The sequence below is a fragment of the Watersipora subatra genome, chromosome 10 (genome assembly GCF_963576615.1).
Source record: "Watersipora subatra chromosome 10, tzWatSuba1.1, whole genome shotgun sequence".
Taxonomy (NCBI): Eukaryota; Metazoa; Bryozoa; class Gymnolaemata; order Cheilostomatida; family Watersiporidae; genus Watersipora; species Watersipora subatra.
This window is the reverse complement of record NC_088717.1, coordinates 52,169,706-52,193,822: the sequence shown is the minus strand read 5'-3', so window position 1 is coordinate 52,193,822 and position 24,117 is coordinate 52,169,706. Positions and strand designations below refer to the sequence as shown.

Genomic DNA, 24,117 nt, shown 5'->3' with positions numbered 1-24,117 from the left:
ACAAGTATCTGGTTGGAAACTTCTGGAAGCTGCTACCATGTAACCATAGCACTTGCACGGGTCTGTTACCAAGGAAGTACACAGAACAAGTAGAAAAAGCGAGAAACTAGTCATAGAGCTAATTAAGTTAACTGATGCCATCCATAGAGTTATTTGAGCGTGACTAAACTATCAACAGAGTTATTTAAATATTCCTCACCGCTCAGAGAACTATTTGAGTAATACACTACTCTATCCATAGAGTTATTTGAGCATTTCTAAACTATCCATAGAGCTATTTGAGCATAGCTGCATGGCTGATAAAGTCATTTTAGTATACCTATGACACACTTGGAGTTATTCAAGAATACTTACATTGCTCATAGAATTATTTGAGCATATCTATCCTGTCATAGAGTTATTCGAGTGAACTTATACTACCCTTATAATTATATGAACATATGTTTAATGCTCACAGGGTTATTTGATCTTTGACATTCGCTCTCCATAGAGATAATTGGTAATAGCTACCTTAACTATTATTAACTACATATAAAGTTATTTGAGTGTACTTACGCTATCTATAGAGTTGCATGCACATGGTAAGTTGAACTTTAGAAAGATTTCAGCTGTCCAAGTTTTATGACATTTATCTAATTATCTTAACAACAATTTAAGCCTTGTTTGTGAAATTAAAGCAGATGATTTTATGTCGTAGCATTTTTAACAAACTTTTCTTTGTTTATCTTTTCTAGTTTTATAAAATCTTTAAAAATGCTCTATCTGCCTTTTTACAGAAGACATACAATGTGACAATCGTTGCTTGCCTGCTGCTTTCCACTGCGACGGTCAGTGTGATTGCTCAGACTGCAGTGATGAACCAAATGAGCTCTGCAATACGGATAGGTAAGACTGGTTGTTTACTACGATACAATTTCCCGCTGTCATTGCAAAAACACAAGTTGTTTAGCTCTTGTATATGTTGAAAGCATTACTAAAAAGAACATGAATAAAATAAAATATTATGTAATAGTCATTGTATCAGCATTCACTATAAGCATCTGCTACTTTCTCTGGTGACCAGCGCCGACACATCACAGCTCGTCACAAAACTACAAAAGTAGTTATAACGAAGTGTGTTAGTAAGTTTTTATACAGTGATAGCGTAGTGACACGTCCTCATATGGTACTGCAAGATCATCATGGAAACAGCCGTGTCACTTTAATTCTGTCTTGATTCAGTGTCGCTATCTGGAGTTGAAACGCCCGTGTTATGCGCCGTCCCTGTGCCATGGAAACGCTCTAGCGACTGACGGTGTTGTACTTGTGCATGCGCATAGGTTTTGCTTTCCTGCTGCTTCATATGCAGAAAATTTTTGTTGCTAAACTGGTCTAATCTATCTGTTTTTACTTGTATGGAACTAACCCAAAACTGAAATTTTCTCTGACTACCTAATAGAACATTAAGATAATAGACTTAAACAAGTAATAGAACAAATAATAGAAACACTTAGATAATAAAAGACAAAAGCTGTTGAATAACGCGTGTCATGTGCATGATGAATAGCTCCATAAAAAGTAGCTTATGTTTTTTCTTTTGATCATCCATGTTTTATTTTGTCCTTATCCTCTTAAAGATACGACCATGACCTTGACCTAACGCTGCTTGTTGGTCCGGCACAACTCTCTGACACTGGTGTGCTCAGGTCTCGCTACATCTGATATACGGATACATAGCGATAGTGTAGCTACAAACATGTACATGTTAGTATGTGTTACGGGTAAAACCATGCTGTATCAATATCCGACTTTTGTAGAGAATGCTATGGGAATCTGTTTAAGTGTAATGGAACGAGCCCTGTGAGATGTATCTCTCCAAATTATGTCTGTGACGGGGAGAATGACTGCCAAGACGGGTCTGACGAGTCATATGATGCCCCTACTGACTGCAGCAATGTTTGTGAGTTTGAATGCTTTTTCCGTTCTATAGACTTACGACCAAAATGGAAGCTTATTTGTAAAATTACTTCGTTTCTATTCTCTTCTTTTGTGGCTTGTTCCTCACCTTTTGATAAGCTCTGTTTTATTCTATTTCCATTCAGACGTATTTATTAACAAAAATATTGTTACAATATTTGCACCCGGATACACATATACAAATCTACCCAGCACAACCACAAACTCGCCCGCCATATCCTCAAACCATCAAGCACTCCCTCAAAAAGCCATCAAGCACACCTCCAAATCTACCCAGCACACCCAAGAACCCACCTAGCACACCTACAAATACACCCAACGCAGCCACAAACCTACCCAGCACACCCACAAACACACCCACAAACCAACCCAGTACACCAACAAATCTACCCAGCACACCCTCATACTCACCTGAAACATCCTCAAACCTATTAAGCACACCCCAAAAAACCCACAAACACACCTAGTTCACCTAAAAACTCAGTGTGTGTGCTTAATGAATACATGTAATACATATTGTAAATGCATACTTTACCTGGTTGCAAGCTTTACTTTTAGTGAGCAAATACTGAAAAAGGTAGGTTTATTATGAAAGACTTCAGTATGAAAATATATGATAGGTGGCATGTCCACAGCATTGTTAATGGTACGTTGATAGTTTTTTAGTGCTACGTGTCTGCTCTCATATCTTGTGTCATATTAGGAGTGGTGGTGTTGTTGGCAAACGACTTCAGTCTCCCAAATAAAGCATAAACCATAGCTTAAACAAAGATTAGACTAAATATATATTGTTATTGGTATATATACAGTAAGTTGAAAGGTCAAGGACAGATAGAATTGATGATGCATACATACAAGTCACCAAAATAGTCAAGAGCTGAGCAGGATAGCCATGACCTAGTACTTTTAATTCACAAATAAACAGCTCATATTAATCAGATTGCGACCTAAATATTCCTTCCTCTCTTATCTACCCACACTATTATTATTATTATTACTATTATCAACTAAAAAAGACTAGCTGAACTTAAGTTGATGTTATAGCAGATAGAAACATTTTGCTCACCAGCTATATGTTGTAGCTGACCGCACGTGTCCAGATGACCAGTTTAGCTGTGATAGCCAGAGGGAGGCAGGCAGGCTGCATTGTATACCCAACATCTACAAATGCGACAGGATGTGCGACTGCGACAGCTGTGAAGACGAGCAACAGGCGTGTCCACCAGTCAACTGTGCTCCACGTATGCAAAGTAGTGGCATTGCTGTGGTTGCTAGCAAAGTTGTGGCTTTGCTGTGGTTGCTAGCAAAGTAGTGGCATTGCTGTGGTTGCTAGCAAAGTAGTGGCTTTGCTGTGGTTGCTAGCAAAGTAATGGCATTGCTGTGGTTGCTAGCAAAGTAGTGGCATTGCTGTGGTTGCTAGCAAAGTTGTGGCATTTTCTCATGTCTTCTTTGGCAGCCTGATCTTATGTAGATCTTAAAAATAAACTAACATAAATTTCATTACCTTTTATCAGAAAGTATTAGCATTTTCTATAATTTGCAATGCTTTTTGATGTTTGAGTTGATCTGACTGCCAGGATTAAAGTCGACAAAAGTTGATTGCAGTTAAAATGCTCAGATTAAACGAAAGAGTGATTATGATTTCTATAGTTGCAAAGAGACTTACAGAATAGAGACTCGTATCACTACTTGTACGTAACAGCTGATATCAACTATAGCAACAATAACAACTAGTGACATTATTTTGCAAGTTCTTTCAGCGTTATCTTGAAACATCCTGGCAGTCAGATCGTTGTCAAAAACATAGGAAACAATCACAAATGACAAAACACCAATATTTTCAGATGATGCCTACAAAAAATTTTGTATAATTTTATCTTCAAAGGAATACATGGTTTGTATGCTGCCTCATGACAATGATACATTGTGGAGTTAGTATGGCTTTGATCAATGAAGATCAGTAGGATCTTTAAGCAGAACTCAACATATGAGACTTCAACTTATACTTCAGGATGGAAATTTCACTCATGTACACTTTTTACTTCAAATGTACAGTCATATTTCTGAGAAACTTTCGAATAACTTTCGAATAATCAGATTTAGCGGTCTTGCCAGAAACTAAGATATAAGCTATTTAATTTATTGTTTGCTTCTGTGCAAATTTTGGCAAGCTGGGCCTAAGGCTTAAGCTAAACTAGGTGTATTCATTTAAAAACATTATATTGAAGCATATGACAAGTTTGCATAGAATCTGTAAATAATATTTGTGGTACCAGAATAAAATAAATTTGCTCTCCCAGCTTGTAGATGTCTATGTTAGGAACGGGTTGTTTCCTTTGTAGATCAATTTACTTGCGCACATGTCCCAGTCTGTATTTCTAACCGATTTGTGTGCGACTATGAAGATGATTGCGGAGATAACTCTGATGAAGAAAATTGTCGTAAGTACTTTCTACAATATGATGTTTAAACTGTATTTTATTTTCTTAGACCTTTGCTTAGCAAGTAATAAAGAATGTTCTCTCATGCGTCATACACGAGCTGGGGTATTCTTTACCTGCGATCAAGCAGGTAAAGCCGAGGTGATTGGTGAAAAGGTTGCAGATGCTCTAAAAACATAAATAGTTCTTGCCAGCTAGTCACTAAATCTTTAACCAACTTTTTATGCCAGTACTAGACAAGTATTATAAAAAGTTTTTAAGAGCTGGCTGCTAATTTAATATCATAAAAAGTGTGGGAAACTCTTTATATCAGTAAATTGTATTTCATGACTGTTCACCACTCTTTCTTCAGTGCCTGTTTGAACCTATGCAATATATACAATTTGTGTAGGGCCTTCAGTGAACAGAGCAAGAATTCTGCTATTACTAGTTGAATTCCAGGTGTTGCACGAGTAATAAAAAGTGTTTTGCACAGAAAACTTACTTTTAATCAACATCTGCAACATTTACTATTCTAACTTTTAAATGAAGATGTGTCTACTTCGGTGCGTGTCTGGTCAATGCATAATTTAAATATTTAAAAACCTGAGGCATAGCTAAAGCCATAGATATAGTAAACCCTAGATTGGCGAATAGCTATCATTACAATGGAGCAAAAGTGAGGCCTATAATTGGCTGTTGTTTTCACGACGTTACGTCGTAGTGATGTGCATCACAGCATCAAAGCCTTCAATTGAGCAATAAGTTTAGTAGTGGAAGCACGCTTGGCATGCTAGTTTTTAAGTCATAAACGTAACAATAAGACCAAATTCTTAGTGAAATGTCATCTGAAGAGACCACAACACCCCAGGTATATCCTGAATTGCCCATAACAAGACAGAACTTCAAATCAAAACAAAAAGTTCGCAACAATATCATAAGCTATCTATGCCGATTAAAGACACCAAGCTGAAAGCTGCTAGTAGAAAATAATAGGAAAATCATCATCATTTCGTCATTGGTTTTTAGTCAGCAGCCAAATCTGTACATGGCATTGCTCAATATCTTTTCAGCAACTACCCTTAGATCAACCACTTCCTAACCTTTAAGATCAACCAGGATCACATTGAGATTCTGTTTTCCACAATACGATCTAAGGGTGGCTATAACAATAACCCGGATATGCAGTGCTTTAGATGTGCACTTCGAGCACTGTTCATAAAAGCAGATATCACACCAAGTCCCAATTTTAACTGTATTGAACTGGATGTGAGCAGGGCTAAAAAAACTGGCCAACTCCTGCTACATTCTCTGGCTAGAAAGAAAAAAAAAGAAGAGACAAAAGCTGAGAAAGGTGAAGATGAGGAGTTCGGTGATGAGGATTTTTTTCTAACTCAAATGTGATGAGTGTATCAAGTTCTTGACCAATGTAGAAGTAGTGGGAAGTAGAAATAGTGATGACGTAACCCTAATCTCAGTTAAAAACAGAGGAGGATTGGTGACCAGATTGATAGGCCTAATATGTATTGCTGCAGAAAAGTGCCTACCTTCACACATGGAGAGCTATGGTATCACACAGAGAGCTTTTAAGCAAGTAACATCACAGACAATAACATTTATGTCTTATTACATAACCTCAATCAAGGTTTTACATGTACAGTGCATGCTAACAGTCTATTCAAAACTATAGTAAATCGCTATACTAAAATCAGAATACACTATGCCGCTTCAAAGCAGGAATCTACATGTAGTTCAACCAACCTTAGACAAAAACTATCTCGTCTAGTTATTTTCAGTCATGTCTAATGGGTGTTTAATACACTGGTCCAGCTTTACTGCTTCTAAATATCATTTGATTCATTAGTTTGTTATTAGTTTAATTTCTATTTGGTCACTCTTTGTATTATCAATGATATAGAAGCTTCTAAATCATTGGTATTATTCATTACCATGTGTGTAAGATTCTTGCCTTTCTCCTCCAAAGTCATTACAGTCATACTTCAACTTACGAGCTTAATGCGTTCAGAGACTGAGCTCGTATGTCAATTTACTCGCATGTTGGTGCAATTTATTTATATATAGAACAGTTAAACATATATTGATTGGTTTCCATACTCTAAAAATGCAAATAAAACACTCAAAGCAATATATTGTAACAGAAAGAACATGTTGGTTATTGTCCTAACTTACCACATGCTTTCAAAAAGCAACAAATAAAAAATAATGCAAGGAAATGGGATTAATTAAAATGTAAAATTAAATACATACAATAGCAGCTAACGCTAGCATTTGCCAGAGAGGGAGTTATAAGTTATTCTTCATTACAGCAGTTGAATTTGATAAATTTGGATTTTATCCAAGTCTTAAAAGACAAACTTAAAAGCAAACCTAAAAGCAAACTTTAATCTTTAACTTAACGTAATTAAAATTTCTTCGGCGTTCGTAGTTTTAAGTTTCTCGCTGGTTAGCTAATTTTTCCTTTGTTTCGCTCTCACGACCAGCCGGCCGTTTTAAGATAAACCTATCTAAGGACGTTTGCCTTTGTCGCCCTTTCAACATGTTGCGATCAGTACGAACACAGGTGTCGTCACCAAGGGTTAATGCACGACCACTAGCCAACTTGTCCGAATGTCTATTTTTTATAGTCTTGATAGATAGCACCGGCCTTTTTACGTAGCACCGTTTCAGTTACGCAGTCACCGGCCAATTGTTTGTCTTTTATCCAAAGCCTGAGCAGTCTCTCCATCAGTGGTTGTGAAGATCGCTGCGTCGTTTAGAAACTATGTTTAGTTCTTTTGCAAACTAAATGCCTTGAATACAATCCTTGTGTTTGATAACTGTGGATGTATTTCTGTCATATTGCTGAGCTAGCTCAACCACGCATACATATTTTGCATATTTTTCAATAATTTTCCGTTTAATATCAATTGTTATCATTCGCTTTTTCTTTGCATTATTTATCCTTTTACTGGCAAACTTTCGGTCTATGCACGGTACTTTCAATTCACATAATTCTGCACTGAAAATCGTGCACAAAAAATATGGTACAAAAGTATAATCTGAGCAGTTGAAAAATACAGAGTGATGCTGTTCTCATAAAACACCTCCGACATACATGTACTTGGCAACTGACTCATGTGCTCGTATCTCAAACATGGCTCATATGTTAGACCTAAAACTTGCTTAAAAGCTGGCTCGTACCTCAAGTTTCTTGTATGTCAGGGCACTCGTAAGTTGAGATATTACTTTATATAAGTTTTACATATTTTCAATAAAATATGCAGTCTCAGATGCACAAACTATGGAAAAATTGAGCAGTTTTTAGTGCTAACTCAATAGGAGTTAATAGATCAGCTGATTCGCTTTGCACATCACCATGACGTTGCGTCATGCTAATTATAGGCCTCACTTGTTTTGATTATTCGCATATCTAGGGTTTACTATATCTATGGCTAAAGCAGATTGGTGATAAAAACCTTTTTACTTTTTACGCTACACATTCGTTCAAGATGTAAAACAGCTTATAAACAGTGGCAAGTAACATAATTGCCTTTGGTTAAGTTTATCAACCCAATGAATTTAAGTACCTTAAGCTAGTCTAAATATGTACTATAATAAGAGTCGTGTTCGTTCTTCTGTACAATTCAGTAATAAGCTTTTTACAGGTTAGAATAATTGCAGTTATAATCGTTACACATCATTGTCTCTCAGGCAATCATGATCTTTAACTTAGATAACTGGCATTATTCCCTAGTATTGCAAGTAGGTCATGCTGTGTAATGGATTGCACACCTGTCTGCAACAACAGGGTTTGTGAGTTCAATTTGTGCGTGAAACAGTCTTGTTAATGCCTAAAACTTTATCACTCTGTCTGGACATACAAATGATGGAGCAACAAACGACAAACAGACACTCACATTCTCATATATACAGTAGATAGAGCAACATAAGTAGGCGGTGTAATGAGCTTCCAAAGAATAACTTGTTTACTGTAATTTTAGCCCTGGTCTACTTTTTAGACACATCACAGAGTTTTGCTTTGAATAGCGTGAAATTTTGTATTTATAGTTCATGTGCAAGATTTTATTACAGAGCTAATTACCAATTTACCTATGCTTGCTATTAGCATGAAACTATGTATGGGAATCATTGCAGCGCCAGATGCGGAGTGCCCCATATCTAAATACAAGTGTAACACTACTAATGAGTGTTTAGACATGGCCTATGTTTGTGATGGAATCATAGACTGTAGTGACAGTTCTGACGAAGAGGAAGCGCAGTGTAACCCGCCCTCACTGTTGTGTGACACTGGGTGAGTTCTTGGGCAGCGTTTGTCTTCACTAAACTAAAAAACTAGTTTTCAGGATGAGGAGATTATTGTGTTAAATTGAGAGAAACCAGACTGGAGTAAGTAAACTAAGTTTGGCCCGACATTTGGCTAAGTTTGTATGTAAGCTAGCCAAATGTCAGGCGTTACATGGGTATCAAAAACAGCTTATAAACAGTGGCAGGTAATGTAGTTGCCTCCCACTTGCCATTAGCCTGGCACATTGCCAATAGTTAATTTGAGTGAGCTACTATCCGTATTGCTAAACTTACTAATAAAAACCGGGAGAGCAAGCTTTATGACGTCGCATAATTCCAAGTGCTATTTCAACCGGGATAATGACTCAGATTGCCTTATGAATCTGTTGCATTTTGCGTAGCTTAATATATTAAGTTATCGCCAGGTGATTGGGAGGTACTGAGATCTAATCCAGCATGAAGCAGATCGTTCATTCTTAGATTTCAATAGCTATAGCTGGACATACCTAACAATGGTGTTTGAGATTTATATATATATAGATTGATATAGTTGTTAGTAGATGGCTTAGATATCATCTAACTCGTTTATTATTTTCATAAGCCAGTGCTACTCAAAATCTGTAACTTGCTTTGACAAGTTAACATAAGAATTTAAGCAAAATTGAAAGTCTATTACTAAATGTCCTATCAAACGTGAAATCCCTCTTTTCTAAAAGTTCAGGTATTATGACCTGCTCTGCATACCCAAAGATAAAAAATAAATATGAAATTTGCCGACAGGCAGCAACTCCTAGAATACTGTGGCTACTGATGCTCTACCGATACTGTTTTAGGGAATTTCAATGTGACAATGGAGAGTGTATAGACTGGAAGACTGTGTGTAACAGTGAACATGATTGCAGTGATGGCTCTGATGAACTTGCATGCAGTAAGTACCAGCTATAGCAAACATATTCTTTAGTAGTCATAGCTTGTGGTTATTAGAACTCAAAGCAAGCATAGCCAAAAGTATAGTATGTAGTTGGTATAGCCTAATGTAAGTCTAGGATAGCTATAGCATACTGTAAATGTACCCAACAGGGAGTATAGTGTATAGATGGTATGGCTAGTGCAAGTATGACTGGTGGTAGGTATAGCCTTATAAAATTGTAACAAGAAGTATATAAAAAATAATATTGTATTTGGCGTATATTTCCTCGAGACCGTATAGCTTCATGGATACATTTTGGCGGTTTTTAAATTAAATTTAATTCAAAATATTTTGTAACTATCAAAGAACATGCCTTCTAGCTAGCTATGAGTAATCATTGTTCTTGAGATATTAATCTAAAAACTACTAAATTTACGATAAATAATTAAACATTAAGTACATGTAGGATTATAAATTTTCTAAAACTGATCTGTAAGTAGCAATCATTTGCAAGAGATATCAATGGCTGAGAATTTCAACAATATCCTTTACAAGTTAGAACTTTTATTTTACCATATTTGTACTAAAATGCATTTTACTCACACGTTTGGACCCATACTACCTGAGCTACATACTTGTATGTCTAAGTATTCTTCATGTTTTGATTAGTTCATCAAAATCCTCAAAAAACTTTATATGGGTTATTTTTGATAACTAACATGGTAAATAAAATCGGTATTTGTAAATTAGTACTAGTGAACGTGTAAAGTACGCTGAATATGATGACTGCGTTGAATATGGTTATTATAGTAAACAAACTGAATATGCTGACTATGCTGACTATGCTGAATATGGTTATTATAGTAAACAGGCTGAACATGCTGAATATGCTGAATATGGTTATTATAGTAAACAGACTGAATATGCTGACTATGCTGAATATGCTGGTTATAGTTATTATAGTAAACAAACTGAATATGCTAAATATACTGACTATGCTGAATATGGTTATTATAGTAAACAGACTGAATATGCTGACTATGCTGAATATGCTGGTTATAGTTATTATAGTAAACAGACCGAATATGCTAAATATACTGACTATGCTGAATATGGTTATTATAGTAAACAGACTGAATATGCTAAATATACTGACTTTGCTGAATATGGTTATTATAGCAAACAGACTGAATATGCTGAATATACTGACTATGCTGAATATGGTTATTATAGTAAACAGACTGAATATGCTAAATATGCTGAATATGGTTATTATAGTAAACAAACTGAATATGCTGAATATGCTTATAGTAAACAGACTGACTATGCTGAATATACTGACTATGCTGAATATGCTAAGTATGTTAGAGTGTTGAATATATGACTACAGATGTGAATGAGTGTGAAGATTATTCTGTGCACCAGTGTCAGCAGATCTGTACCAACACAGCCACTTCCTATGAGTGCTCATGCAAGCTTGGCTACAAACTTGATCCCTTGGATGGCAAAGTCTGTCTCAGTAAGTTGTCTAAATTTTACTTTACTTTCCTCAGATTGTACAAACAGCCTTAAAATAAATTAGACGAAGATAAGTGAGCTTATATTAGTATATATATATTATATTATATTAGCTTTATATACTAAAATACATGAGCTTAATTTCTCATTTGACTGGCAAATACTTCTTATTGCTTTGAATTAATTACTGTTATAAACTGTCACGCCATAGCTTTTACAATAAAGATTTGTAAAATTTTAGATCGAATATTTGCGATTTTCTCGTATTTATTTTTCTGCGCTTGCTGTTTGCCAAAAAATATTAGTGCAACTATTACTTTAAAAAAGAAGTCTATTGCAATAAAAAGCATGATATTTATTTTTAAGGATTCCGTTTGTTTAGATTAGTAATGTAAATTTAATTGCAACTAATACATTTGAAGATAATGAGGTGGCTTCCAGTAGAAAGCAATATATTCTTTCTGAGGTTTTTGTATATTTAGATTAGCGATGTAAGCTAGTCCTAAAGTGACAATTGATTTTACTCTCTAGGAGTTAACGAGTGTAGAGAGAACCCAGGAGTATGCGATCAGTTATGCTATGACAGATCAGGGCCAAATGGCTACACCTGTCGATGTACCAGCGGTTGGACAATAGAACCGGACCGCAGCACTTGCAAACCTAATGATCCATCTGAGCCATACCTGATTCTTTCAAATCGATACTATCTCAGGTGAGACTCACAGACATCTGCTGCTAGATTACAACAATGCTGGTAGACTTATAACAGAACTCAAGTCTTGCTAACACATACATCTACATCTATGAACATACAGCAGTCCTTCACTTTTTGCGTTTAATGGAGACTGCGACGTCTGCTGAGATAAGTGAAAATCTCAGACAGAAACTAGTTTTTTAAAGTCAATGCATGAGCCAAAATCCAACACCAGCACATTTAAACTGCTTTCTAAACTTATGGTATTTATTTTCTATATAACAAGTAAATTGAAGCTATATTGATTGACTTTTAGTTTATATGCAAGCTTTAGTCCCCAGTATTTTAGGCCAGAGAATGTACTTGCGTAGTACGGGTGTAGTTTGGACTTCATCCGCCCTGAATATTCAAACTTGTGATTAGCTAGGCTGGTTGTGAGAAAGAATTCACAAGTTTGCATTTTATGTATTTATATTCATGTATTTTAATTTTTTAATGCTTTTCTAATTAATTTCCTTTTATTGTTTATTTTTCACCAACGTTGTTTTACCGCGGAGTACTGAAACCGCAAAAGGTGAGCCACAAAGTAGTAAAGAGTTACTGTAGCTAACAAAAAGCTGGTAGTCAGAAGCTCATATGTTTATGTCACAGCTCTGGCGTATTTGGCAGGTGGATGACATGCTAAACTTTAGTCTGTTCTGGTTAATACCTAAAATAGAGAAGATTTTGTGTATAAATGTCAAAGATGAATGACCACTTGTTTAGTTATCATAACAACTAGCAAAACACTTAGAGAGGAGGTAAATAGTTTTATTGGTTGCTTATAGAGGAGTAGCAATCGCTGGTCTTTATCTAAGTTAATTGAGTGAAGTATAGAGAAGGTCACGACTACAGCTAGTACAAACTAGGATGTTTATTGTACAGCTACTTGAGCATTTTAAGACTCTCGCAGACTACAAAAAGCTGTAGAATTAAGATGCTGACAACTGCAAAACCGGGTTTGTTCGCTAGTCTTCAAAAATTAGAAAAATAGTGCAACAGTTATTATTATAACTACTGCATGAGAAATTTATGAGCACATTTATTCCTAATTTAATAGTTACATATTCTGTACCACCACCATAGCTTTTGTTTAGAAGTATCTTTGTCTACAGTAGACGTCACTTTGTCTCCTGTCACTGAACTCTGTTAAACTGAAAGTGGTGAATTTTTTAGTTCAGGTTCTTACAATGCCAAGAAATGTTCAGCCAATGGTAAGACAGTGTTTGTTGTAGAACACTCGACATTGATGGGGGAGATTACTCTATTCTAACTGACAACCATCTCAGTGCCACTTATATGAATGTTCATATTCCTCGCAACAAGTGAGTATTTTTCCAGATGAGGTTTCTAGCAAAATTTCAATTCCAGTAAGTATTATGTTATTTTATCCTTTTTTTTAATTATATTTGCTAATTTTCTTAGTCAAGCTTTTGGTCGAAATTTTCATTTCTAATCAGACCCCTTTACTATATCCATGAACACAAGCCGCTAAACTTTACCGACTTGGTGATGCTAGTTCCAATAAATTCTGACACATGTTTCTAAATATGATGCTGATTTAAATATGGCCAATTTAACTAAGCCATCTAAAATAATTTTGTAAAAGAAAGTTTATAGCAGCATACATATCTTGGCCTTTTTTGACAAAAGTAATATGAGCCGTAATGTTGGTTAAAATATGCGTAGCACTCTGCGTTATGCGACGTCACTAAAGCTTGCTCTCACGACTCTTATTAGTAAATTTAGCAATACGAATAGCAACTTACTCAAATTAGTCATTGGCAATGTGCCAGGCTAATGGCAAGTGGCAGGGAAATTCATAACCTGCCATTGCTTAAAAGTTGTTTTTCAATACCCATGCAAGGCCAAGCATTCCCCTAGTATTTATATATATACAAATTTTTATGTACACTATGTATACATTATTTCATTACAATCTTTGGGCTAATACATGTACATACATATGAAGTGCATCATGTTGAGAGGAAAGACCGCATATCTTAAACTGACAGTAACATATACACACATATGATGTATGTAATAACTTACTGAAGGCACTCAATAATGTTGTCTAAAATCACTTGCGGTTGAGAGTGGCAAAGATTCAAGTCATTCAATAACTTATACTTTATTAATGTAAGTTGCTCAGGCATGTTTTTGTTACTCAGAGTGCCGCCTATGACTCATTAAATAAGGCTTTTTATCATAAATGAAAATGACAAATTTTTAGCAATGCAACCATAATGAAATATATATCATATTCAAAATATTGCAAATTTTAATTTTTGAAATTTATTCAATAGGTTTCAATTAGCATTGAATACTAAAATTAGAAAACCTCTGCACATTCTAATCAAACAAATACTGGTGATGAAAAATATAATTTTATGCATATTAGAGGTTACCATTTTTTTTGTCAGAATTTGATGGACAGATTTTTGGAAAGCATTTTAAAAGTAACTAAAGTATTTCTTTTAAAAAGTAGCAAATATATTTTTACTATCTTCAAGTCAACACCGTTTAATCTGTTTTCTACAAGATGCCACCATCTGTTTTTGTAGGATCTTCTACTATGACTCGATACAGCAAACGATTGACAGCTTGAATATCGATGGCAGTGAACGAGAAGTGATTGTTAATCACACATTGAGTGGAGTGAGAGGCATCGCTGTTGACTGGATTGCTGACAAGCTCTATTGGACTGACTGGCAAGTCATTTTACACTTTTTGCTTTTTAAATCATAGCTTTTGATCAACCGAGATTTCAACACTAATAAAAAATTGTTGTATTATGTTATAAGTTATATAGAACTAAGTAAAGCTAGTCCATCACTTTGTGAAACTGGTTTTAGATTCAACTCTCATAAGATGATTTCATCTTTACAACCAAAAGTACCAGAATCAATTTTGTTTTATAAATTATTGTTATTGTAAATCATTCTGGTGTTACAACATTTAGCCTGAAAAATAACAAATCTAGCTAGCGGTTCAAAAATGAAACAGATGAGACTTGGGCCAATGTTGCTAAATAAATAAATATCAATAATTTTGCTACAATGATAAAAATCTATGTGATAAGTGATGAAAAATTAGACAAAAACGGAAGAAACTTATATTAATTTTACATTTTCAAATAATTGAATGTGGTTTTATATAGACGAGTAGAATACTTTTAAATAACATACTGTGTAGAGCCAGTTTTTTAAAGCTAACTTTAATTCTTGGTGATATGATAACCAAAACATGCAGCAGTGCCAGCCAGGATCTACCATGTTGTAAAAGAACTGAGAAGTCAATTTACTGTGAGAATGATATTTGCTGCAAAAAATCTAAAGGTCAACAATGTAGCAGTTTGATCAAAATTTAATTCCATAATAGTAATGCATGTTATGGGTAACAGTTTAATTATTTTCAACATCCACGGTTGTTCAGATTTAAAAACAAGCATTTAAATTTTCTAAACAAACAATAAATTGGATTTTTTAAAATGCTGTTTATTTCAATTGTACAAGCGCTATTTTAATAGGATTTTTCATTAAATTGCTCTCTTTATTGTGTTACACAAATAGCGTGATTAATTACTGATATCTTATCATCTCTCATCAATGAAGTTTTATGCATAATTCTTATGTTGTAATATTTACAATACTAAATATTTCAATAACATCTTCTTGTTTGCTTTTGGATAACTTTGCTTCGCTGTTGACAGGAGTCTCGAAGAGATCATTGTGTCTGAGTTGAATGGCACTAATCGACGAACATTCATAGCAAATGACCAAAATATTAGCTTGCCATATGCCCTAGCGTCAGATTCTACCTCAAGGTAATGCTAGTCTGCAATTTACCATGAACGTGTGTTGTTGTATGCCAGTCAGTCAAGACATAAAATTTTTATGCCTGATTAATTTTTTTCCATACCAAAGTCATAGTTCTGCTGATGTATATCAATTTTATTTTAGTAAGCATTTTTTTATTGTTATAATAGTATGGTGTCAACTTTTATTATAATAGATAGTGGATTGTAGAACAATCTTGTTTCTTGCAGTAAAACCAGTAAAATCACAAAGATCGCTACTATATACACATACTACATGTATGTCTATGTTGCATGCAGTTATATCGCGAGCAACATAGACATACATATACTACATGTATCTCTATGTTGGTTGCAGTTATATTGTAAGCAACATAGAAATACATATACTACATATATGTCTATATTGCATGCAGTTATATCGCAAGCAACATAGACATACATATACTACATGTATGTCTATGTTGGTTGCAGTTATATTGTAAGCAACATAGAAATACATATACTACATATATGTCTATATTGCATGCAGTTATATTGCAAGCAGCATAGACATACATATACTACATGTATCTCTATGTTGGTTGCAGTTATATTGCAAGCAAAATAGACATACATATACTACATATATGTCTATATTGCATGCAGTTATATTGCAAGCAACATAGACATACATATACTACATGTATGTCTATGTTGGTTGCAGTTATATTGCAAGCAACATAGACATGGAAAGAACCACATTTTAGTCAAGTCACTAATGCATCTGATGAATATACTGATATTTTAGGTGAATTATAAGTTTCAATTTGAGGCATAGTTACAAACTGCTGCGAGAGAGAAGCTAACCTGCCCTACATTGTCATGTCAGCAAAAATGAATACCTTTCATGTCAAAATAAATCATGTTTGTTATAATAAATATGTTGTATTTTATTTTACCAGCTCTCTGTTGAAATAAATATGTTGTATTTATTTTACCAGCTCTCTGTTGAAATAAATATGTTGTATTTATTTTACCAGCCATCTGTTGAAATAAATATGTTGTATTTTATTTTAATAGCCTCCTGTTAAAATAAGCATTCTTTTGTTTTTATACTAACATGGTGTCACTTTTTATTGTAGTAAGTAGTACATTGTAGAACCATTTTTCTTATTGCGGTAAAACCAGTAAACTCACAAAGATCATTGCTATACAAATATACTTACAGAAGTCTATATGTATGTCTGTACAGCCGTCTGTTAAAATAAATATGTTGTATTTATGTTAACAGAACTCTATAGACTTTCTCTTTCTAGTGTATACTGGCTATTTATACATATAGAACTACAGCAGCTGTTGAACTGCTCACACAGGTACCTGTACTGGACTGATGTTGGACTGAATGCTTACGTAGCCAAGATTGGATTTGATGGATCAAAAAGACGCATGATCATAAGTGATCGGGTGGTCATGCCTATCTCCCTATCTGTCGATGTCAGCACAAAAAGAATTTGGTGGGCTGACGGGCATCTCAACTACATCGGGTAAGATCTGAGTGAAATTAAACTCTTTTTGGTAACTTCATCAATATGGTTAAATTTATTCATTTTCTGAACAAAGAGATATAATGTACATATATATAATCTACTGCATAGCTGCTTAAACAAACTGAGCTATTGTAACGACGCAAATAAAAATATGGAACTAAATTTATTTGCAACTTTCTGTAAAGTTCAGTTTTACAAACTTGCACATAAAAATATAATAAATAATAAATATAATAAATAATAAATATAATAAATAATAAATATAATAAATATTAAATTTTCTAAAAAGATGAACACCCTGAAGAAGATTCTTGTAAGAAATTGTTTACTTGGAGGGTACAAATAATTATTTGGTGAAAATGTACCGAAGCATATCCTTTATTTTGTGATGAAATAATTCATTTGATTGTTAATATATTATTACGTCTCATGAATAAAGTTTTTATGCAAAGCGCTCTAATATTAACAATATTAAATAATTTGATAAGTTATGCTTTTGCAGTTTACTTTTTGATAACTTTGCATTTTATAAAGATTTTATTAAACATATTAAATATTTAAATAACATATTAAATATATTAAACATGTTTAATATATTTTCAAATAGCTGATTTAAAAAACTATGCTCTTTTGCTTTGCTTTTAATTGTAAAGTAAACCATAAAAAAGGAAGATATATGTTTTGCTACCTAAAACCTATTCTTCATAGCGATTGTCAAAAAAGAAACGGTTTTTGTGTTTATGTAACGAAATTGCGTATAAACTTGGATCATTACTTGATTCTTTAAAAACGATTTACTTTGTCAGTTTTACTTGTAAAAAAATTCAATTATTGCACCTTTCATTCATAAATGCTGCTGTTTGCTTCTGTAGGTATGTCAGCGATGATGGCACCGAGCGTCACATCATAGAAGCAGAAGCAACAACCTTTGTACACTCTCTAGACGCGTTTGGTAAATGGATCTACTGGACAGACGGTGACAAAAAGTCTGTAGAGAAAGCAAACAGATTCGATGGTGGGAATCTGACTCTCCTCCGAACGACCCTTCAGTTTCCATTTGATATACGAGTCTGGCACCCACAAAAGCAGCCCACTGATGGTTGGTGTTCTAAAGTGCACACTTGATATAGCATTTGCGTTGATTTATTATACTGAAAAAACATAATGAAAAATTGTTTAATAAAGTAAAAGATGCAAAATTTTTTATTTGTTTCGTAACATTGAATTTTTCTTAAAGGTTTAGTTGCAACAAAATGCAAATTACAGTTATTTGGTATCAAAACATTCACCATGTCTTACTCTTCTGTGTTGTAGGTGTGACATATGTGGAAATGTGACTACAAGCTTTTAAAAGGTCAAAAACTAATCGCAGCCATCACGAAAGTGCCGTAGTTTAGAATCTTTTTATTTTGATGACGTTCTCAAACATTTTGGTTATCGTTTTGACACGGGGTGTTATTACATGAATTAAAAGGCCAATGAAAGGCTCAAGATAAAACGACTCGTAGCACTAGGTTAAGACAAACACTTCGGGTTTTACCGAAAAGCCCGTTTCAAATATAGATGCTCGCTACTTTCCAGGTTCGTTTTGGCTTGGTCTAATTGTCTAGTCGTAATCTGATCATGTGACCCACACTTCCTGCCAAACAGCGCAGGTAATTTCTGTAGCAATTTTCGGCTATCACAGGTGACAAACAGGCTCATCATGTTTATCAGAGTATGACGTGCACTCCTTCGAGCTAAGGTTAAAAAATTCAATGAATTATTTACGGTAGATTTTAACATATCAGTGCTCAAAGTGACAGCATTATGAGTATGATGTAGTAGACGCGTAATGACAATAAGCATGGTTTTATTGAATGCGTGAAGTATATTTGTGAAAATATTTTGATGAATGAGGTTGCATGAGAGTGTAAACAGAAGCCATCGTGTTCATTTACGCCACATTTGAGCCATTTTGAAAAAGGATTCCGATCTGCAGCGTTTTCATGATGGCTGCGGTGGACTGTTAGTTTTTGAGCTTTTAGGAGCTTGTAAGCACATTTTCACATATTTTGCAGCTACAAAACAGTAGAGTAAGACATGGTAACTTTTTTGGTACTAAATAACTGTAACTTGAATTTTGTTGCGAATCAACCTCTAATAAAAATGTTTAATGTTTGTTAGCAAAATAGCAATAATAATTTATCAATAACTAAAAATAATTATAAAGATTATGTTACAAAAACCTGACCATATAATCTAGTTTCTGTATCTAACTTGGATACTTTGGCTGAAGGGCAGATTAGAAACCTAAAAATTATTGGAAATTTGCTGAGTCTCCATTCTTGTTCGCTCATCTCTGAGTTAAAGTAACACAAGACCTTTTACTTGACTTAAGTATCTTGTAAATAATTTGAATCTTGAAAATTATGTTTTATGATGCATTCGTTTTAACCCTATCTGTAATTACTTTAAATATTTCTATTGGTTTTTATGCTCTAGAAAAAATTGGAAAAATAGCATTTATTGTTTTAAAAATATTTACATTAATACATTATAGTTTTAACATTCAACACAAATATCGGAGTGGATCAATTTCACTGCAAGGTTTATGAGTTCTTACAACCTGCTTTTTGAATTGTTATAAAATATATTAAATATAAATTCCTTAAATTGTCGAGCTATGAAATTATAAATTTCTAACTATATTGAAAATCTGTTTTCCTTTCTTTTTAATTTGAATTCTATTAAGGGCTAGTAACAAGTGCAATTTATTTAAAATGAATATAATTTTAATACGGAATATGCAAACAGTTGTCATCCCCTTACAGGTGTAAATGAGTGTAAAATAAACAATGGTGGTTGCTCCCATCTCTGCTTGCTCTCACCTGATGGAGGTAGGAAGTGCGACTGTCCTAACAGCTTTCAATTACAGCCTGATAACATGACATGTCTGAGTCAGTGTCATTCGTCTGAGTTCCAATGCGGCAGGTAAGCAACACTATAGTTATTAGGAGTCTCCAGGAAGTGTTTGCAAGGATCAACTGGTGGCAGTTTATTAAATTTGTACGGCATTCTCTTCAGTTGTAAACTTCTAAACTCTTGAAGCAAAGTTAACAAGTAATGGTTAGCAATAAACCGTTTAGTGTGTTGCTAAGAAACATGCTTTTACCATTTATCAGAAACTAGATGAATGTTTGGTGTTGCGCAGGTAATAAAAAATTCTTTGCACAGAAAATTTATTTTTATTTAACGTATACAGCTTTACTATCATAACTTTTAAACTTCGTATCATAAGTTTAAAGTAAAGTAAAGTATGACTCAAAGAATTTAATAGCAAGGGTAGTAAAATCAGCTACGAAACTTAGTGAAATTTCAGAGTAGGAGTCTGTCCAACAACTATATTACTGCCGCCTAGCCAGTAAAAGCTTAAGGCTAATTACATCAGAAGCCACACCAATCTTAGTTTTGATAAACTACCCTCAGAATGTCTGTCTATGATAAAATTTAGAGTGAATCTATTCAAACACTGTTTTAAGTCTAAGTGTGTAATGTATCTTAATCACATTATGTCCAAGTAGTATCTTTTTTATGGTTTCACATTTTTATTTTATTTATGTATTTTTCAGTCTGTATCAGTTTTTAATGAGCATAAATACAAACATAGCCAGTAGTTGTTACAAAAATTATTAGTTACAATGAAAAGTGAACTGATACAATTACAACGAACAGACAAAAAACAAAATCAAAGTCACCAATATATTGAATTAATAATAAAAAAAGTTCGTAGAAGTGTGTTTGTAAAACAGTTATACTCTCTGCAAATGCAGTTGATCAAAATTTTGAATATGTTGGCATTGGTACCCCTCGATACTGGTGCAAATGTAAAAATGAAATATCGAAATAAAATACATCAGTGAAGCGCATGACAGCACTTTGTTTGCCCACCGAGACAGTTTGTAAAGGCAATTCCTACTTGAGGTTGTCCATGGAAACATTTTCTAGTTGGCGCTAACTGGAAATTGAAGATTGAAATTGTGCGGTTATAGTTGCACTACGACAAAACATTTAAAATTAAAATGGCACAATTGAAAATTACAAATAAAGAAAAATGAATAATGTATTTTAAATTGGCTTTTAAAACAATTTCAAAAGAAAAACAAATGCAAAAGGTATTATTAGTTCATAATAAAATGTACATATTTGGCTTTAATCAGGGTAAGGATACCGTAGATGAGCTAAATAAAACAGGAACGACTCAGCCTTGTGGTTAGGTGTGTGTTTGTATACTTGCAATTGCAATGGTCGCGAATTCAATTCCAGTAGGCTACAGTGGAGAATTTTCATTGCTAGATAATAGCTATAGCTGGACACACCGACAACAGAAAACAAAAGACCAACAAAAGACAAAAGACAAAACATTGAGATATATATATAGATTAAAAACTGAGCATCATTATAAGAACTCAAGAAAAGCTCTTTCCTTAAATCATTGTAATCACATCGATTTTCCTAGGTTTTGTAGTCAACTTTAATAGAGTTAATGATTATATGCTATTACTGACTGAGTAATCCTTTATTCTATGCCATCTGATTAGTCATAGTATTCCTTTTTAGTACTTTTAAAGAAATTTGTTGAAGTAATAAAAATAATTGGTTATAACACTGGCTGATTAACCGAATTTTTCAAAATATTGGAATTTTTTCTCCAATTTAGCTCGTTGGTACTATTTTGACATTTACACAAAGCCTAAACGCTTTAGCCTTAGGAAAATAATGAAATGTGGTTTGGTAAGAGAGCACTCACACTTTGAACCACTTGAACAGTTAGAAACTTGACTAACGTTAGGTAATCACAGACAATTCACTGGTTATGTGAGCAAGAAGTATGCATATATATGTGGTCACAATCCGGCTATAATATATTAGTTGAAAGACTAATTATACTGGCTTCTTATAAGAACGGAATATGTAGTATCAGTTATAACTCTAGCTTTACTCACTGCAAACTGTACTGAGTAGTATTCATAACATCAGGTAAACTCAAAGGTGACCCAAAGTATCACCATGGAGTTACCTGGTGGACACTGTGAGTACTTTGTAGAGCTCACCATGATTTATGCTCACAGCATCAATCAGTGCTCACAGCTCACTGATTGATGCTGTAAGCTCTACAAAGTGACACACTGATGACGGAATGGGTGGAACAACACCTGACATTTGGTGAATTACACAATGATACCAGACCTACTCTATTGTAAACTTGCAACTTGCTTTGCTAATGTTGCTGCTTTTATAGCAAATAGGGTCATCAAATGACATGCACATATAAGTAATCATAAAGATATGAGCAAGAACGTGACACCGAGTGACACCAGATGAGTAGTTGCTGCAAGTGCTTGTTTTGCAGGAGCGACGACAAGTGTATTCCTCGATACTGGATGTGTGATGGCGAGTACGATTGTAAGGATGGAAGTGATGAACCTCGAGACTGTCCTAAAGTTGTTTGTCCTATCTCTCAGTTCCAGTGTGACAACTCCAATTGTGTCTACCCATGGGAGTTGTGTGATGGCAACGATAATTGTGGCGACAATTCTGATGAAGGAGACTTCTGTACTGGCTGCACCACTTTGCAATTCCAGTATGTTGTATACACTATTGTTGGTTGCTATTGCAGCTTGTTACTTTATTGAAGAATTAAAGCCTCAGTTGCTAAAAGCATAACTCTTTCTTGAGTGAGATTAGCTGCATCTGCCCCATCTTAAAACAAAGTGACTGAAAGTCTAAATAGCCAAAATGCAATTTGTCTTTATAAATGGCCCTAAAATTGACAATTTTTTAAGCATAACACTAGTAAACTGTTTGATATTATATTATTATATTATTTTAATTTTTACGATCTCAGTAAAAATCAATTTTTAGAAATTGACAAATTTAAAAATTAGGTAAAGTAGTTAGGTTTGTCTATTGAAATGTTGCAGCTACATATTCCTTTAGATGCACACCCTAAAGATTCTTTTTGTACTTGCTCCTAGCCACATGTTCCTATGAAACTTCACCTGTCATTCATGCCACATGTCATGTCTGTAGGTGTACCAGCTGCCTGTTTATATCTGAGATCAGATGTCCTTCATGTCACATGTCATGTCTGTAGGTGCCTCAGCGACGACACATGTATTCCTGAGAGTTACCAATGTGATGGGGAAAACGACTGCTCTGATGGCTCAGATGAAAATGACTGTAACCCAACTTGCTCTGCTGAAGAGTTCACTTGTAACAATGGGGCCTGTGTTCCTCAGACCTGGGTTTGTGACTTGGATGATGACTGCGGAGATGGTAGCGATGAAAATGACGCAGTACTTAATTGCAGTAAGCTTTTGTTTTTATTCTACTAACTCATGGCTATAACGTAAATCATGAAAATGTGATTATTATAAAAAACATCGACTCTAACGTTCTTAGAAGTCTTCTCAACTCCATACTAGTTAAGTATTTCGTTCTATGTGTGACCACTTTTAGTTTGCAACCTGCTAGATAGTAGACTAAAATTAGCTGCCTATACAGCCAACAAAAAGTGTCAGAGTGGTGTGAAATAAACTGGACCCTTTGTTCAAAATCAAAAAGTTTATTTACAACATTGTTACTCATTTTGCATTTAGTCAATAGCCATAAATTTTATAGTAAACTACTGAATGCCCTTCGTTGCCCGAGTAATAAAAAAGTCTTTGAACAGAAAATTAAGTTTTATTCAACATATACAACATTTACCATTTTAACTTTCAAATTTCATATCATGATAAAAGCGCTTTTGCGCAGTTCCAAGAAATTAAGAGAAAAAAGGAAACAACTGAAAAAGTTTTCAAACTTTTTCAAAAAATACTACAGATTTTAAATTCTATATCATGAAAGAAGTGTTTTGTTGAAGTAAATTTGAAGAAAAAATAAAA

At 34.2% G+C, this 24,117-nt stretch overlaps 1 protein-coding gene across 1 annotated transcript in view; it reads left to right on the top strand.

Annotated features, from left to right (window-relative positions):
- LOC137407193 (low-density lipoprotein receptor-related protein 2-like) overlaps positions 1-24,117 on the top strand; it is a 79,870-nt gene that overhangs the window by 25,715 nt on the left and 30,038 nt on the right. Inside the window, exons 21-37 of the mRNA XM_068093795.1 lie at positions 777-885; positions 1,617-1,685; positions 1,797-1,939; positions 3,039-3,197; positions 4,299-4,397; positions 8,532-8,688; positions 9,515-9,609; positions 10,982-11,110; positions 11,641-11,821; positions 13,078-13,167; positions 14,407-14,553; positions 15,555-15,668; positions 17,015-17,185; positions 18,061-18,287; positions 20,002-20,161; positions 22,581-22,811; positions 23,325-23,539. Coding sequence (XP_067949896.1) covers positions 777-885; positions 1,617-1,685; positions 1,797-1,939; positions 3,039-3,197; positions 4,299-4,397; positions 8,532-8,688; positions 9,515-9,609; positions 10,982-11,110; positions 11,641-11,821; positions 13,078-13,167; positions 14,407-14,553; positions 15,555-15,668; positions 17,015-17,185; positions 18,061-18,287; positions 20,002-20,161; positions 22,581-22,811; positions 23,325-23,539 — 2,496 coding nt within the window. The remainder of the gene's footprint in view (positions 1-776; positions 886-1,616; positions 1,686-1,796; positions 1,940-3,038; positions 3,198-4,298; positions 4,398-8,531; positions 8,689-9,514; positions 9,610-10,981; positions 11,111-11,640; positions 11,822-13,077; positions 13,168-14,406; positions 14,554-15,554; positions 15,669-17,014; positions 17,186-18,060; positions 18,288-20,001; positions 20,162-22,580; positions 22,812-23,324; positions 23,540-24,117) is intronic.